The sequence below is a fragment of the Aspergillus pseudodeflectus genome (assembly GCF_044049435.1).
Source record: "Aspergillus pseudodeflectus strain CBS 756.74 chromosome Unknown BJX68scaffold_45, whole genome shotgun sequence".
Classification (NCBI taxonomy): Eukaryota; Fungi; Ascomycota; class Eurotiomycetes; order Eurotiales; family Aspergillaceae; genus Aspergillus; species Aspergillus pseudodeflectus.
Window position 1 is genome coordinate 65,200 of NW_027263821.1, and position 15,651 is coordinate 80,850.

At 52.4% G+C, this 15,651-nt stretch overlaps 8 protein-coding genes across 8 annotated transcripts; 5 read left to right on the top strand and 3 right to left on the bottom strand.

Annotated features, from left to right (window-relative positions):
• Nucleotides 1-708: 708 nt before the first annotated feature.
• BJX68DRAFT_257392 (uncharacterized protein) lies at nt 709-2,172 on the top strand (the record flags this gene model as incomplete). The annotated part of the gene is made up of 2 exons (XM_071043329.1): nt 709-1,708; nt 2,084-2,172. The coding sequence occupies 2 exons, from the start codon at nt 709-711 to the stop codon at nt 2,170-2,172; spliced, it is 1,089 nt and encodes a 362-aa protein (XP_070895662.1).
• Nucleotides 2,173-2,216: 44 nt separating this feature from the next.
• Nucleotides 2,217-3,797, bottom strand: BJX68DRAFT_277977 (cytochrome P450; the record flags this gene model as incomplete). Its single annotated transcript, XM_071048433.1, has 1 exon — nt 2,217-3,797. The coding sequence occupies one exon, from the start codon at nt 3,795-3,797 to the stop codon at nt 2,217-2,219; it is 1,581 nt and encodes a 526-aa protein (XP_070895663.1).
• Nucleotides 3,798-4,381: 584 nt separating this feature from the next.
• On the top strand, nt 4,382-6,623 carry BJX68DRAFT_270039 (uncharacterized protein; the record flags this gene model as incomplete). The annotated part of the gene is made up of 6 exons (XM_071046503.1): nt 4,382-4,480; nt 4,544-4,577; nt 4,617-4,763; nt 4,817-5,286; nt 5,382-5,694; nt 5,752-6,623. The coding sequence occupies 6 exons, from the start codon at nt 4,382-4,384 to the stop codon at nt 6,621-6,623; spliced, it is 1,935 nt and encodes a 644-aa protein (XP_070895664.1).
• On the top strand, nt 6,573-7,691 carry BJX68DRAFT_243823 (glutathione S-transferase family protein). The gene is made up of 4 exons (XM_071041206.1): nt 6,573-6,903; nt 6,961-7,210; nt 7,259-7,382; nt 7,438-7,691. Exons 1-2 carry the CDS (start codon nt 6,781-6,783, stop codon nt 7,198-7,200), a joined length of 363 nt encoding a protein of 120 aa, XP_070895665.1. The 5' UTR covers nt 6,573-6,780; the 3' UTR covers nt 7,201-7,210; nt 7,259-7,382; nt 7,438-7,691.
• A 167-nt stretch (nt 7,692-7,858) lies between these two features.
• Nucleotides 7,859-9,635, bottom strand: BJX68DRAFT_277978 (permease family-domain-containing protein; the record flags this gene model as incomplete). Its single annotated transcript, XM_071048434.1, has 3 exons — nt 7,859-8,726; nt 8,774-9,453; nt 9,501-9,635. 3 exons carry the CDS (start codon nt 9,633-9,635, stop codon nt 7,859-7,861), a joined length of 1,683 nt encoding a protein of 560 aa, XP_070895666.1.
• A 196-nt stretch (nt 9,636-9,831) lies between these two features.
• Nucleotides 9,832-11,376, top strand: BJX68DRAFT_270041 (amidohydrolase; the record flags this gene model as incomplete). Its single annotated transcript, XM_071046504.1, has 2 exons — nt 9,832-10,272; nt 10,330-11,376. The coding sequence occupies 2 exons, from the start codon at nt 9,832-9,834 to the stop codon at nt 11,374-11,376; spliced, it is 1,488 nt and encodes a 495-aa protein (XP_070895667.1).
• A 507-nt stretch (nt 11,377-11,883) lies between these two features.
• BJX68DRAFT_257396 (uncharacterized protein) lies at nt 11,884-13,317 on the bottom strand (the record flags this gene model as incomplete). The annotated part of the gene is made up of 4 exons (XM_071043330.1): nt 11,884-11,949; nt 12,187-12,906; nt 12,949-13,074; nt 13,288-13,317. The coding sequence occupies 4 exons, from the start codon at nt 13,315-13,317 to the stop codon at nt 11,884-11,886; spliced, it is 942 nt and encodes a 313-aa protein (XP_070895668.1).
• A 120-nt stretch (nt 13,318-13,437) lies between these two features.
• Nucleotides 13,438-15,155, top strand: BJX68DRAFT_257397 (Alpha/Beta hydrolase protein; the record flags this gene model as incomplete). The annotated part of the gene is made up of 3 exons (XM_071043331.1): nt 13,438-13,698; nt 13,744-13,759; nt 13,801-15,155. 3 exons carry the CDS (start codon nt 13,438-13,440, stop codon nt 15,153-15,155), a joined length of 1,632 nt encoding a protein of 543 aa, XP_070895669.1.
• Nucleotides 15,156-15,651: the final 496 nt, after the last annotated feature.

The following is a 15,651-nucleotide window of genomic DNA, read 5'->3' on the forward strand; positions in this document are numbered from 1 at the left end:
AACAAGACAGGATCAAAGACGTCGTCGGCGCATGTTGCTTTAATGTGTAGGCCGAAGCAGTTCAGCACCTGCAGTAAGCCGCAACGGCGCGTCTCAAATCCATTTCCTGCATTGTATTCCACATCTTGAGAGTCTTCACAAGCAATGGCATCTCGGCTTCGGATCTTGATCTCATTGGTTCACCGGGCCAGCTCCACCAAGTCCAGCAATTCTACTGGCCGCAGTGGGACTTGGCGTGATGCTTCTGACGCAACAGGCAAAAGTTTTTGTTTGCTGCGCCTGGTTCCGCCTCGAGTCCACTTGAAAAGGACCGCCCCTCGGTTTCGCAAAGAATTCTGCTTGGCTGAAGAGATCCGTCAACCGCAACTGTTATTAACAAGATCCTTGCCATCCCTCACGCTATCATGGGCCGGTTGGGCTACCGCAAGTCTAAAAACGGGTGCCTACGATGCAAGAATAGACGCGTCAAGGTTCGTTCGTGATCGGTTCTCTTCCGACGTCGAAAAAGGGGACAGATTGGAACTAATGGCTTGGCACCCAGTGTGATGAGCAAGTGCCATGTACTGCCTGCAAGAGGCACCAGGTCGAATGCAGCCTTGAGCGGCCTGGCAGGGGAAAGCCCCTTGAGACAGTGAGCGGCGTTTGTCTCCTGCATTCCGGCGTCTAATCTAACATATACAGAGTCTTACTGGCCCTTCCAAGCATCGCATGCGCTCCGAGCCTTCCAATGATCACAGCCTCCCTGTGAGCGGACAACCGCCTAAAGGAAACTCTTTCCCAAAAGCATGCACCACAATTGGGTTTTCTGAATTATGTCTCTTGGATTTGGAGCTCATGCATCACTTCACGACTCATACTTGCATGATGGGTCCCCACGTGTTGGATCCGTCTATATTCAGGGACGAGTTGCCACGTCTTGGCCTCCGGTACCCGTACCTTCTACATCAGCTCCTCGCCTTGTCGGCATTCCATTGTGCCTATCTGCGGACTAAATCTCGCGAGCGATACCTGCTTCGCGGCTCAGAGCACCAAGCTCATGCCATCGCCGGCATGCGCTTAGCCCTTGCAGGAAAGATGACTGAGGAGAGCAGTTTCGCCCTGTTCATGACCTCAGCTCTGCTCATGACAAGCAGCTTTGCTTCACATCTCAAGTATCAACACAACGAGGCGATGCCGCCACTGGCTGGAATGCTCGAAATAATGGCCCTAGTGCGAGGTTTATCCGCAATTGAGGCTACCACCCATGCTGAGTTGCAGTTCAATGTCTTGGACAAGCTGAAACATCAGAACGGCTCTCAGCCCTGCTGGAAAGCACTCGATCCATTCAAGACGCAGCTTGCCATTCTTCAGTCTCAAATTTCCAATCTGACTCATGTCGATAATGCCACCTTGGCTCTATTAAACAAAGGCGCACAGTCGATGCTAGACTGCGCAGCAACACCGACCGCTGCGATGACGGGCGAGCTAAACGTTGTGTTTATGTGGCTGAACAAACTGCCAGGGGACTTTTTTAATTTGATGCAGGCGCAGCACCCCGGGGCGATGGTGGTGCTACTGTATTATGTAGTCGCGCTGCAGGAAGTTGAGACGCAATGCTGGGTGTTAGAAGGCTGGAGCGCGCAGCTAACCTCGAATATCGCGGATATACTGTCCCCGCCTTGGACTGGGCTGGCGCAATGGGCTATGAATGAGTTAGGACACCCGAGCGGTTAAATCAAACTGTGTAGGATTAGTTTCTGGTTAATTTACACTGCCTAAGTTATTATACACAAGGTATATACATAGGGATACGCTGCTTTTCAGCAGATGCCTCTGTAAGCGGACCCTCAAGTGCGTAAACTCTTTGGGCGAGCGGAAGGCACAATACATTATCCTCAGAGGCAATTGTGGCGGTTGGTAATCTCTTTCGCAGCCTCCATAGGCGGTATACTTGACAGATACACCCAGAAACCGGTTCTACCGAGCTCACTAGAGTGCGATTTATGCACTCTCGGTGGGCCATTGACTGTACGAAGGCCGGTTACCAGAGCAGCTGCTCGAGGAGCCGTGTAGGGGAGGGAGCATGTTCCAAAAATAACAAAAGGAAACAACTTTGAATGTAACTTGACTACTCCTACCATCCAATCGAGCTCGCCAGTAAGATCAAGAGGCATATGGCTCAAACTGTCCTGATCAAATACGAACCACAACATGAACACAACAAAGTCGGTACCTATCTATGCTGCAACATGCCCAGTTTTCCTCCTGTGCCAGATCTTGATGGGCATCTCCCCAATGAGAAGATTGAACGCTTCAAATCTCTTCAACCTCCATTCCGGGCTCGGTAATGCAAATTCATAACGATGCACGAGCGAAGCCAACATAATTGTCTGCTCTAGATATGAAATATTGCGACCTATGCATCCTCTTCCACCGGTTGAGAATGGTATGAAGTAAGGTTCCATCTTTTTTCGTGCAGCCGGATCCATCCAGCGATGCGGTTGGAATTGTTCGGGCTCTGGAAAGACCGTTGAATCATGATGGGTAGTGTAGGCTGTCATAGACACACTTGTACTGCCAGGGATCCATTCCCCCAGGATCATGGCGCCTTCAGGAGGGGTTCTTCGAGGAAGGCCTGCCGAGGTAGGGGGGATGATTCGCATCGCTTCATCAAGACATGCCCGCAGGAATGGTAGGTTTCGGACCTTATCAAAGGGCGCCACCACCTCGCCATCCAGCACAGAATCGACCTCTTCTCGTAGAGTCTCCATATGCTGAGGGTGACGAATCAAGAGCTCCACTACCTGGGTGAGGGCAATGGCGGTTGTGTCTGCCCCAGCATCGATGACAGCGCCAACGTCACCCAGAATCTCGCCAAATTCCAGGTTGTATGGTTCACCTGATTTGTTCTCCATGAGAGATGAAAAGAAATCGTCGAGATTCTCTCCATTTTGGTAGCGCTTGAGCCGGGTGATGGTCTGGTGGTAAATGACATCCTTCCATGGGTCCGCCTCTCCATGAATCCGTCGCCATTTGGGGAAAAGTCTGGACAGTTGACGCAACAAGTGAAAGTTCTGGTAGTCCCAAATAAAGTAGGATGTCGCAAAGGCACTTTGATTCTGGGCTCTTCGATAGTGGGCTTGGTATGTCGTGCCGTCCATCCTCTGCGCAGTGACAAGATCGTCACCCTGTTCAAGAAGGCCCAGCCTGGAAGATAGAGCAATGACGTTGATGGCTTCGACTGTGAAGAGGTTGATCCAATGGTTAAAGTCAATTGTCAGGTCGTTTTTCACAGGTGTCGTACAATTGACAGGAAGCGGTTCTGTGCATCTCTTGTCAAAGGCAGAGAGAATACGCGCAGTAGTGTCAGCCACTTTAAATTCCCAGTCGACCAGGTTCTTGATTGCAAAGGCGGCAGAGAGTCTTTTTCTCTTCTCACTGTGCTTGGGTTTATCAACGACATCAAAGATGTTGGGATGAGGACCCCCCGTAATGGAGTACTTGAGGTCTTTGAGGCATGGCGTCGAATGGCCGTAGATGTCTCGGATTGCTTTGACATCCCCAAACGAGAGATTGTTTGGGCCGATTCGCAGGATGGGCGAGTTCAGCTTCCGGTGAGCTTCGGTGATTGACTTGGAGCGGAAGCCGAAAGAGTTCAGATAGACGTATGGAAGGTCGGAGATGCCTGACAGGAACGAGAGGTTGCGGTATTTGCGTAGCCCTTTGGGGTCGCGGAAATAATTGAAGACGGGCAATATAAACCAGACAATTATCACGTAGGCCCCGATAACAGGGAAGGTTATAATGGCGATTCCCATCTTTGTATGTTTTGTGACTGATGTGGTGCTGCTTCACCCCCCATGGAGCATGCCATGATGGTGATATATATATGGGTCTGGCATGCTTTCCATTCGCTTGGTGAGTTGCCCTTCCTGATGATATATCCCTCGTGACGATCTACCTTGTCGCTGTTCAGCGTTGATAGAATCTGCTTGGAGGCCCTCGTCTCCAGGAAAATTGCCAGACCCGGAAATGGCCCAAGATGGAAGAACTGGGCGGAATTCGCCATGTTCAGATGCGCGACTCCACTAAGCTCGTCTGTGATTCGACAATCTGACTTGCAGACCCCACTGTGACGTCCTGTCTGCCTCTCTGGGAGAATTTCGCCGTTGCGACCAGAGTCGCGCCCGTTGTTGTCAACACCAGTTTCTGCAGATTTTCGAGACTCGATCAATCGGTCCACCCCACTCAGTCGACCATGCTGTCAATGATGGAAGTAACTCTTGGCCGAATCAGCTCCTAGAGACGAGTGTACTCCCCTTGGGCTCTTAGGTGAGGGAAAACTGCCTCGCCCATGTTCTTAGCGTCGCGTCAATCAGCGACTTCCCAACCTCGCTCCCCCATGGGACTATCTGCGAAATCGTTGCTCAACACATCACCTATCGCTCTAGCATGCCGGATGATAGAGGAAAGCGTAGACTTCCTTGCAACAACTGCAAAGGTAGGGTGCCGGGCCCACATGGACGAGGGTTATGGAATTGGCGGTCGCTAACTGGGAAATTAGAAAGGCATTCCAAATGTAATCAACAAACGCCAGTGTCTGTTTTTGGTCCAATTTTGATGCTGACCGAAGCTAGGTGACCTCGGTCGCCCATGCACGAGTTGCAAGAAGGCGAATCTGCACTGTGTTGATAATTCCCCCTTTCGATTCAAGGCAGCTACCCAGTCCAAGGGTGAGCTCGAGTTTGCTTCAGACCAGACTTGGCTTAAGCCCCGAGTTCGTGGTAAGACTTTTCCCATAAGCCTGCAAGAGGGAAATGTCTAACGCCCCCTGAAGGTGGACTTTCGTTCGTAAACGAGACGACACACAGCCCTCGCACGTCATACGACATAACATGCAAGCGGAGAAGAACAGACTCGTCGGTTGGTGCGCTGCACGAGCCTTCTGAGTCTCCTCACTCCGAGTCTAGTCGTCGCCATGCCTTGCCGACTACAGGAGAAGCACTCTCTGGGCCCGAGTCCTGCACTCCTGTCGGCATAGTCCCTGAGGCATCTCACCCTGGCATCGGAAACTTTACAGAGGCTGCACACCCATCCAAAGACCATGCCTTGCATGACACCGGTTTTCGAACGCAGTTTAGTGCCAGAAGTAGGCCCCTCGAGACTGAGAGCAGCTACTCTTCAAGTCTTTCTTTGCCCTCTCTGTCAAGACCACTCCTATTCCTAGCCACCGTACGGGATAGGAAGACGCTAAGTCTCCAGGAGTCATGTCTGATGAGGCATTTCGTTGAGAACCTGGCAGACCCGGTACGTTTCACCACCTTGTTCTACTACTCAGATTCGCCTGGGCCCGACATTCACCCATTCCCTTTGCTGAACAGGATTCTGATAACCTACATTAGTTTGACTGCACTGACAAGGATAAACATTTCGCTTACGTCGTTCCTCAGCGCGCCATGACGTGCCCTGTGCTATTTTATGCAATATGCACAGCATCTGCAGGCCACTTGGTCCGACACTGTTCCAAGCAATGGCCAAACAGGACTCCCATCTTCGACAACATAACACTAAGCGACTTGACAGAAAAGTCGGTCGCCGAGTATCACAACTCATGCATCTCGCTCTTCATCTCCCTGTCCAATGATCCTGCTTGTAACTATGACGAGAATGTTTTTGCAGCCGCCACAATACTACGTTTCTACGAGCAGCTTGGCGGTTAGTATCTCGGATATCCCTGACAGATCACCCATCGCTGATGACCACATGCTACAGTCGACTTTTTTGGCCTGGACTCAGAGATATATCTGGGCGTCGTGCGCGCTGTGGTGCTCTCTCAGCCGGACTACACGTTTGGGTCCTTTGACGACGACTATCCACCACCGAGAACAGCAGACGTTATCAACCTCCCGTTCACTTCACTCGGATACTCAGTCTGCCTGGTGGCCCTGCGACAGGAGATTTGGTCCGTCTTGATAAACCGACGGCCATTTCGACTGTTTAGACGTACGGGTAAAAGTTACAACCCACCAGAACCGGCCGGTGACTTTGAGTGGTCCAATCATATTATTTTCTGGTGCGCCGACGTTCTCAGGTTCTGTTTCGGAGACGAGGGCGGTCTTCCTATTGACGACCGATTTCCCCAGGATCGCCTGGGGCAGTGGGAGTTCCTGGATGGATTCAAGCGGAATTGGGAGACGATGCGTCCAGACTCGTTTCAGCCGCTGTACTATCATGAGGCAGATCCTGAGAACGGACGCCACTTCCCCCAGATAGTTCACATGAATGACTGCCAAGTGCTTGGTCTGCAGCACTTTGAGATTGCATGTATTCTGCTGGAGGTTTACCATCCGCAGCGTCTACCAATTGGGCCCGGGGCAACAGCCAGAAACTTGGCTATCGATGAACTGGCTCGTCAGCGCACCCTCAGAGTCTGCGGCCTGGCATTGTCGAATAAGAAATCTCAAGCGACTCTGGTCACCGCGGCTATCGTTATGACCATGTGTGGCGAGACCTTCACCGACCCGGCAATCCAACAGGTGTTGCTTGACGTTCTCACCTATATTGGCAGAGAGCACGCCTGGCCGAGTCAATCAGTCCTTCTCAACCTACAAAACGGATGGGAGCTACGGAAGAAGTCGCATTGACCTCGATATCAAGTCGGGTTCCGCAACTGGTCGGCCCGTCAGCAGGCATCAATGCTGACGCGTGTCCCTTGGTGCCTGCTTCATATAAGTCTCATTCCCTTCCTACTCTCGCTCGCTCTGGCCTGGGTATTTGATCACATTTACTTTACTTCACAAAATGGCACTCGAACTGTATACAGATCCACGACTTCCTTGTCCTCAGCGGGTCCACTTAATAGTATTAGAGCTTGACCTGGATGTCATCGTTCACCGAGTCTCCCTTGAAGATGGAGAAAATAGAGTCGGTTCTCTCTTGAATACCTCTTTCCCCAAGGACCCTCTAATGCTGTCATTCTAGAGGAATGATTATATTCAGCTGAATCCGTTCGCCACCCTACCCTGTCTCAAGGACTCTACCTTTTCTCCACCACTCGTTGTCTACGAATCGAGAGCGATAGCACGCTTTCTGGCCGCTCGCTATGGGCCACAACTGCTGCCAGATCCCGGGAATGTATCTGCTATAGCTCAGTTCGAGGAAGCGGCCAGCATTGAAGTCACGACGTTTGACCCAGTTCAAATCGTCTCGTCTTCGAAATAATCTTCAAGAGGTTCGTTATTTCCACAGCTGTAATGAACCCAGTTTGACAGTCACATAGGCACTTCAGACCAAACGACCCGCTGCCTGACCTTAACCTAGTCCGTGAGCTTCAGTCGAGGCTTGACGTGGTTTTGGATGTTCTGGAAACTATCTTAGCGAGGCAAACCTACATGGCTGGGGAGGTATGTCCGTCTACAGACAGTAGTACCCGTTGTTCAAATGCTGATACTGCTCCAGGGCGTAAGCGTTGTAGATCTTTTCTATATGCCATACCTCCACCATCTCGAAGTGACAGTAACTCCAAGTTTCCTGGATATGAGGAGCAATTTAGCGAGGTGGTGGAATACTCTGAAGACGAGGGGATGTTACAGGGTACTTACTAGTGTATGATCCTTCAAGTACCACAATCAGGCAATGGCTAGCTCAGCTCTCTCCTCCCTAACTTGAAACAACGCCACACCACGTTCCCTTCTAGCATATAGTAGCGGAGCTAATCACCAGCCTTTACTCAATCATTCTAGTGGGATTGAGTATGCCCTATATGTCTAACAGCGAAGGCCGGTACGTCGCTCAAGTGCCCTCTCATATAAATAACCAGTGCGTACGGTTGTGCCTCATCTCATACTCTCAAAGCACGAATGGATTACACTCTATCTGTCTAAGTAGGCAGGGCCTGCTCCTCGTCCTTCTCATGCAGTACCAGATTCAGCAAAACGCCCACTACTGCTGCAATGATGAACGGTGTTTCCACAATGAGGTTCACGCCCTGTAGGAATCCTTCCAACGAGTAATTGTCCCCATCGTACGCGAGGACCTTGCTAAACCAGTTAGGCGACACGATATCCACGAAACCGATGCCCAATGCTGCAGTCAGAATAAACCGGTTGCGCCGAGTAAAGGTGATCAAGGCGAGAACGCGAACGCCGGCAACAGCAATAGTGCTATAGAGGAATACCTGCATACCTCCGAGCACGGAAGGGGGCATAGACCCAAAAACTGCACCAAATTTGCCGAGAATCCCCATTAGGATGAGAATGCCAGAGGCACACCAGCCTGCTCGACGGCTTGCGCAGCCAGTCAGAGAGATGACACCATTGTTCCCGGCTTGACTGACCATGGGCAGCGAGGTGCCCAGCGCGCTAATCAAACTTCCAAGGCCGTCGCAGAGGATTCCACCTTGTATGCGACTGTGGAACTCGGGTCCATCAATCTCAACCTTGGAGATTTCTGCCGTAGCGAGGATATCCGGCATGCAGCTGACAGCCTCACAAACAAATAGGATGAGCAGTGGCAGGACTAATGCTCCGTCGACAGACAGCTTGAAGGTGTGCACCCAGAGAAATGTCCCAATAGGTGTAGCGTCGATTTGATCTCGCGACCAGTACCCCGTCCCACCGGAAATGGCGCAACCGATTGCAAGACCGAGGATGACTGAGGCCGATTTCATCAGAGGGGAGCCCACAAATTCGAGAAGGACGATTGTGGCAAAGACGCTGAATCCGAGGCCGATCAGTTTCGGGTCGCCCCTACTTTGCATTAGCTTATGCTCATCAGACGCAAAGGATATACATGCCATGGCAGAGGCCGTGGAGCGGAGATATCCGGACACAGGGCGTAGAATCCCGATCCTCCGTTACAGTTCGACGATCCACCCCAGTTCTGCATCCCGTTGCCGATAAGATATACACCAATCAGGAGAAGCAGGCTTCCAGTGACGACCTTGGGGAATATCCGGTTGAGAATCCTCGGTGGAACTAGCGACATGGCAATCTGCACCCAGACAGTGCATAGCATCGTACCGAGCATGGCGCCCCATGCTTCTGGGCACGGGAGACGACCACCATCTGAGTCGGTCGGGCACGTACCGAGGGTGTAGCGGCGCTCGGTATAATTGAAGGCAACAGCTAAGATGTCAAACGTGGGCGCAACGACGGACAGCAAGCCCGTTCCGATGTACAGTGGTGTGCCGAGGATGTGTAGCCGTGTGACCTGCATGGCGGTTGCAATGCCGGTCGTTATAAAGGCAGCGGAGACGAGATACTGGGTCTGATCGGAATCGAGGTAGAACGCTCCGCCAGCGATGGCCAACGGTGGCGAGACGACTGATCCGATCATAGACAAGGCATGCTGCAGGCCGAGGAGAAGGGTGAGCAGGATGGGGACTTGGTCGTTGAGTCCGTAGAATGGAGGGTCGACCCCTTTGTACTTGCGGTTCAGAGGCCAGATGTCAGGGGTAACCAGATACAAATAGTCCTGGAACTCTGTCAGCGCAATCACCAGAAATAAGGGAGAAAACGCACGTAGTCGCCTATCCAGCCTTCGCGGCTGCTCCAATAGTGACGCCATTGCTGCCAGCGGGACACGGGCTGCATCTGGCCCTCGTCGGAGGGAGCCGCATATGCGTCGGCGGATGGGGTCGCGGATTTGATTTCCATTGTTTCGGTGGCTATCGCATCTTTTCTGTCGGGGTTTGGCGAGGGCCTTTTTATGCCATTCGGTGGCTGATGGACGGTGATAAGGCGATAGGGCTCGGCCGAAGCCTTATCAACGGCCGACGCTGTTCTTTTGCTGTAAAACTGCGCCGCGTCCTCCTCGTTTTGTCGGTGGTTATGATAAACAATCAAGATCAAGATGGTCATTTTCATCCACGCCACAATAATCACGGTCAATTCCGCCCGCCAAGTCATCCGTGACGGCTATCTCCATGTGAGGGACGGCCGCATTGAGGGCGTCGGCAAATGCCCGCCACCAGACAATCTACAGCTGACGGAGATGATCGACTGCACAGGACAAATCATCATTCCTGGATTGATCAACACACATGCTCATCTGGTCCAGTCCCTCCTGCGCGGGCTTGCAGAGGATCTGCCACTTCATGACTGGTTGTGCGACGCGATTTGGCCGTTGGAGTCCAACTATGCCGACGATGATGGCTACCATGCTGCTCGACTTACTATCGCCGAGATGCTCAAGACGGGGACGACGGCCTTTCTTGATCCGATGGTGACCTTTCGAGCTGGGTGGGAGCAGGTGTGTCGTGCTGTCGGTGAGATGGGCATTCGTGGTTGTTTAGTACGACTCCTTCTTTTCCCCACACACAGTCCTCTTCTAAACCGTCATGGCATTTAGGGCAAATTAGTCAAGTTCCCAGAAACAAACCGCCAGCTCTCCATCACGGATCCCCGCGATCGGGATCTCGTTGGCATGTCGAGTTCAGCACTGGTCCGCTCGCACCAGCAATACCACGGTCAGCACAAGGGGCGCCTTCACGTCTGGGCTGCAGCCGGCACTCCGAGAGGCGCACCGGCCAGGTTATACCGGGAACTGGGCGATATATGCGCCTCTCGCGGCATATCAATCACCATGCACTGTGCCGAAGCCCCGGCCGATCGCGATATCTACCACAACGTTTACGGCTGCAGCTCAATGGAATTCATTCGCGACAACAAACTCTGCGGGCAGCTACTAAGTAGCAATACTCACGGCCTCACACACAACCTCGTCCTAGCGCACATGGTGAATCTGGATCCGGAAATAGATCTGCCGCTGCTATCGTCGACCAAGGCGGCAGTCGCACACAATCCCTCCTCCAATCTCAAACTGGCGTCAGGAGTTGCACCCATTCCAGCCATGCTTGACACTGCCACATCGGGTCCAATAACGGTCGCCCTCGGGACAGACGGAGCCCCCTGCGCCAACCACTACGACATGATCCAGGAAATGCACCTGGCCGCTATCCTCCACAAGGGCGTAAACAACAACGCAGCCCTTGTCCCGGCCGAAACTGCGCTAGAAATGGCAACCATTAACGGAGCGCGAGCATTGGGCCTCGAAAAGGATATCGGAAGTCTTGAAGTAGGTAAGAAGGCGGACCTCGTCGTGCTCGATCCGTACGGACGCGGGGGAATCGCCGCTGCGCCATGGCACTGGGATGATATTGGCGGCGTCAATCCTGTGACTACAGTTGTACATGGATGTATTGGTCGCGATGTTAGTCTCGTCATGATCGATGGGCAGATTCTTGTTCGGGACGGGGAGCTGGTCCATGGTGGAAGGGAAAAGGAGAGGGAGATAATCCAATGCGCACAGACGGCAATAAAGGCAATCCGTAGCCGATGCAAAGAAGCCGGAACCCCGATAGAGGGGACGCTTAGTAGTGGATGGACAAGTATTTAGTTTGACTACATATCTTCGTCGAGCTGACGGGCTCAAGAATAGGCTCGCCACCAGGTTTTCGCAGTCTTTCAGTTGCATCAATCTGCTACACAGTCATTTATATACAGGGAATCAGCTAACGGGCTATTGTAGTTCTATCAAAATGCAGTCAAGCAGTAGCAGTCGCATTCTCAAAGAAGATTTTGACCCCTAAACGTTACTATCTCTAGCAAAATCCCCATGAGTCTGATGGCACAATATCATGGTAATTAGAAAGTTCATGCATACCTTATCGTGCCTGCTAGGTTCCTTTACCACCCATTGAGATATCCCTCCGCAAGCCCAGCATTAACGAATGATTGAAACACACCAAGCAAGTGTTGGTTTGAGAGTTTCGAAGAGCGGTACTTCAACCCAATTGGCCCTTTCCTTATTGAGGAAGCCGAGCTCTCCCGCCAGCGACACGATGGCATTATAACCCACTCCTTCGGCGAGGAGACGGAACCACAAAGATAGCTAGACGACCAGCTACAGGCGCAAATGCCGTTCCATATTGAGATCATGCTCGAGAAAAATATCGTTGGCCGCATCTACCTGTACAGCATTGGGTTCCCACCAGGTAACCGCATCGTGCAGCAGATCACTCATTAGAATGCCGACATGCATATCCTCCAGGTTGGGTGGGGACCGGCAGGCGAGGAGTAACATCATGGAGACTTGGAACGGCGGTGGAGGATGGGCAACTTTGGGTCAGCGCATCGTGGCGGGCGATGAGCTGAACGATCGGCTCGATGCGCAGTATAGAATAATCAAGAAGACCGTTTCGCCCACTCGGGCTTCCGTCGAGGAGAAGAAATAGCGACCAAAGGCGACTAGGAGGTCCCTCTTCTTGAAGTGGTCTTTGAGGACCAACTTTGCCGATTCCGGTTTGAAACCCCCAGCCAGAATGACAGGCGCGCAGTCTCCCCATGCTTCGATAAAGGGGTCGATTGGGTCTGTATTCAAACTGTCGTCTATTAACACACTCGGGCTTCTGAGATGTAGACAGGCGAGAGTGAGTGTCTTCCTCTTGCCAATAACATGGGTGAATTGAGGCACGGGATCCTCCATCCGCAAGCCCTGGTACCTCTGCCAGGGGGGGAGTCGAATCCCAACTCTGTTGGACCCAACAACATCGGAGACAGCGCGGACAACCTCAGGAATGAAGCGTGACCTGTTCTCAATACTGCCGGCGTATTCGTCTGTTCTGGTGTTGCAATTGTCCTTAGTGAACTGGTCAATCAGACGGCCACCTGCGCCATGCACCTCAACCCCATCGAATCCGGCCTGCAAAGCGTTTCGTGCTGCCTGCGCGTAGTCTTGGATAAACCCTTGTATCTCCTCTTCTGTCCCCTCCCTGGGTGGCGGGTTATCCGAGTCGAGCGGGGTCGGATTGGAGCTGACAACATCGAATCCTTCCAGCCTGGCTACCTCGGGCAGTGTGACACGTCCCAGAGCCCACAACTGGAAAAGTAGGTAGCTGCCCTTCCCATGTACTGCGTCAGTGACTTTCTTCCAAGCTGTAATTTAGCCGTCGTTGCAGGTTCCGGGAACATTGGGGTATCCCCCTGCGCGCTTCCAAATGGAAGTGGCCTCACTAACGAGAAGGATTCCAGGAATAGAGGCTCGCTGGGTGAAGTATTCAGGAACAATTGGAAGCTGAACATGAAATTCAATGGCCTAAAATCGTCTCAAACGTACCGTGACGATGCGATGGTTCGACTGGAGATTGCCGACTGCGGGGTATTTTCCCTTTGTTCAATAATGCGAATCCCTGCATTGTTCCTCGGGGATCCCGACACAGACGCTGTTATTGGTGGATTAGCTCTCACTGGTACGCCACGAACATGACCCCTCAGCCATTCAATGTAACGCCATCGGGCGAACTGTTACTCTGCAGTTTAGCCGGCGGCGCAGGATCATACTAAATCAAGCGTAGGTTGATTCTTCCTCCCCGCCACCGGAAAGAGTGGGTTATAATCGCAAATCGGCACTCTGGGGAAAGCCCTGTAGATGTACACGTCTTTTCACTCATGGTTAAACATGAGATACTATTTAGAGGCAACGTCTGTTTTGCAGCTCGCTATCGGTTTCAGCCTATCTGCAGCAGCGCATGCAGAACCCGGCGGGGAGCCAATCTCGAACATTGTAGACTTGGGGTATTCTAAATACCAGGGGACTGTTCTGCCGTCTGCAGTGACTCAGTTTCTCGGGATGCGATATGCGGCACCTCCGCTGGGAGAGCTGAGATGGAGGGCTCCACAAGATCCAGTCCCAGTCGCAGAGATCCAAAGCGCAGATCAAGTAAGCTGGCATTCATGCATCTTGGGAGTTTTACTCACACCACAGAAGTTTCCGCCTATTTGTATCGGCCTGGGGGAGTCAAGAATCTAAACAAGACGGAAGACTGTCTTTTCGTCAACGTCTTTGCTCCGTCGAATGCGACAACAAAGTCCAAACTCCCCGTCTGGGTTTATATCCAGGGCGGAGGCTTTGTGACCAACGCGAATGCGAACTATAACGCGACCAAGCTGGTGCTCGAGTCCCAGCACAGTATTGTTTTGGTGAACTTCAACTATCGTGTTGGACCCCTTGGGTTCCTCGCCAGTGAGCAAGTCCGGCACAATGGAGACTTGAACGTCGGCTTGCTCGACCAGCGCAGACTGCTTCGCTGGGTGCAAAAGTACATCCATCTGTTCGGAGGAGATCCAAGTCATGTGGTGATCCACGGTGCCTCTGCTGGGGCAGTCTCAGTAACCCACCATCTCACGGCTTACGGCGGTCGCGACGAGGGACTGTTTGTGGGGGCAGTTGGGGAGTCGATTGCATGGACCCCTTCGTTGACGGTGGCCGAGTCAGAAATTAACTTCGAATCATTCGCTGCTCAGCTCAACTGCTCGCGATCAGACCCTGTGGCTTGTCTGCGATCGCTTGATGCAACCACAATCCAAACCTTGGGCGGGGCTCCAGACGACTACCTCGTGTCGCTGCAGGCCAAACTACTATACCAGCCGGCCATTGACGGCGAGATCTTTCCAGACGCTCATTATACCAATTTCTACCGAGGGAACTTCCTCGATGTGCCGCTGATCGTCGGCTACGACACCAACGAAGGCAGTCTGTTCGCTCCCAATGCGTCCACACCCGATGAGGTCGCAACCTTTGTGAAGGGCTGGTACGTCAAACTAAGCGAGGTCCAAGTCCAGCAGGTCGTCAACACCTATCCGCCTATAGAATCAGTCCCCGGGCGTGCGGAGTACTTTTCATCCGCCTCGAAGATTTTCGCCGAGGGCATATTCCACTGTCCCACCACGTGGATCTCTGATATGGCGGCGGTTTACTCTCGGAAGAAAGTCTGGGACTACCGCTACAACGTTCTCGATGACATTGCCATTGCAGCGGGACTTGGGGTTCCACATACATTTGAGACAGAGGCGATCTTCGGGACTGGACAGGCAGAGAGCATTAGGCCTGGCTTTGCAGGTGCTGGGGCCTCATACAGCACGTACAACGCCGCAATAGTCCCGGTCATCCAAAACTATCTCATTAGTTTTGTGAATACGCTCGATCCAAACACTTACCGGGCAGCAGGCTCGCCAGTCTGGAAACCATTTCATAAACGCAGCGATGTCCGCATCAAAATCCAAACAAACCAGACGGCAATGGAAGCAATTCCGAGGGATCTGCGAGAAAGATGTAAACTTTGGTATAGTTTCGAGGACGGCATAAGCTCCGGTGAAGAATCAGGGTCAGGTGGATAAGCCCACACATAGCTTGTTTGAAGAGGGTCCATGGAGAACCAATAGATTATTCGTTCGGCGCTTGTGCGTTCGAGAAGAGACTCTGATCCGAGGCCAGTTCCCAATCTGTAAAGGCTCGAAGGCGTATCTGAACGTAATTGGCGGATCGTCATGAAACTGCCGTGAGTATCAGGCCGATTTTAAAGTTTGGGACTGCATTCGGCAGTTTGTCGGCCTCGGCTTTGATCGTCGTTTCAGGATCCCGGCGCCACATCGTCAATCCGACTCGTGGCTTCTCGAAGCCTGCGATCGCCAGCCTCGGCGTTGACTCGAACGCGGGGTGGGGATATCAACTCCATCGAATCATAAATTGGCCATTTCAAACAGAGGGTGGAACACTGTGATACTTGCATCGCGACTGCCGAAAGTAGTGGGCAACCGGAGGAGTATAAAGTGGCCTGTTGAAGTGGCTGTAGGCTCGTATCAATTGTTCTTCATCCTCAGATCAGTGCTTAGG

Coding starts and splice junctions, on each gene's coding strand:
- BJX68DRAFT_243823 (XM_071041206.1), top strand. CDS start 6,781: ATGGCACTCGAACTGTATACAGATCCACGACTTCCTTGTCCTCAGCGG. Junction 6,904..6,960: donor TTGAAGATGGAGAAAATAGA/GTCGGTTCTCTC, acceptor CTGTCATTCTAG/AGGAATGATTATATTCAGCT.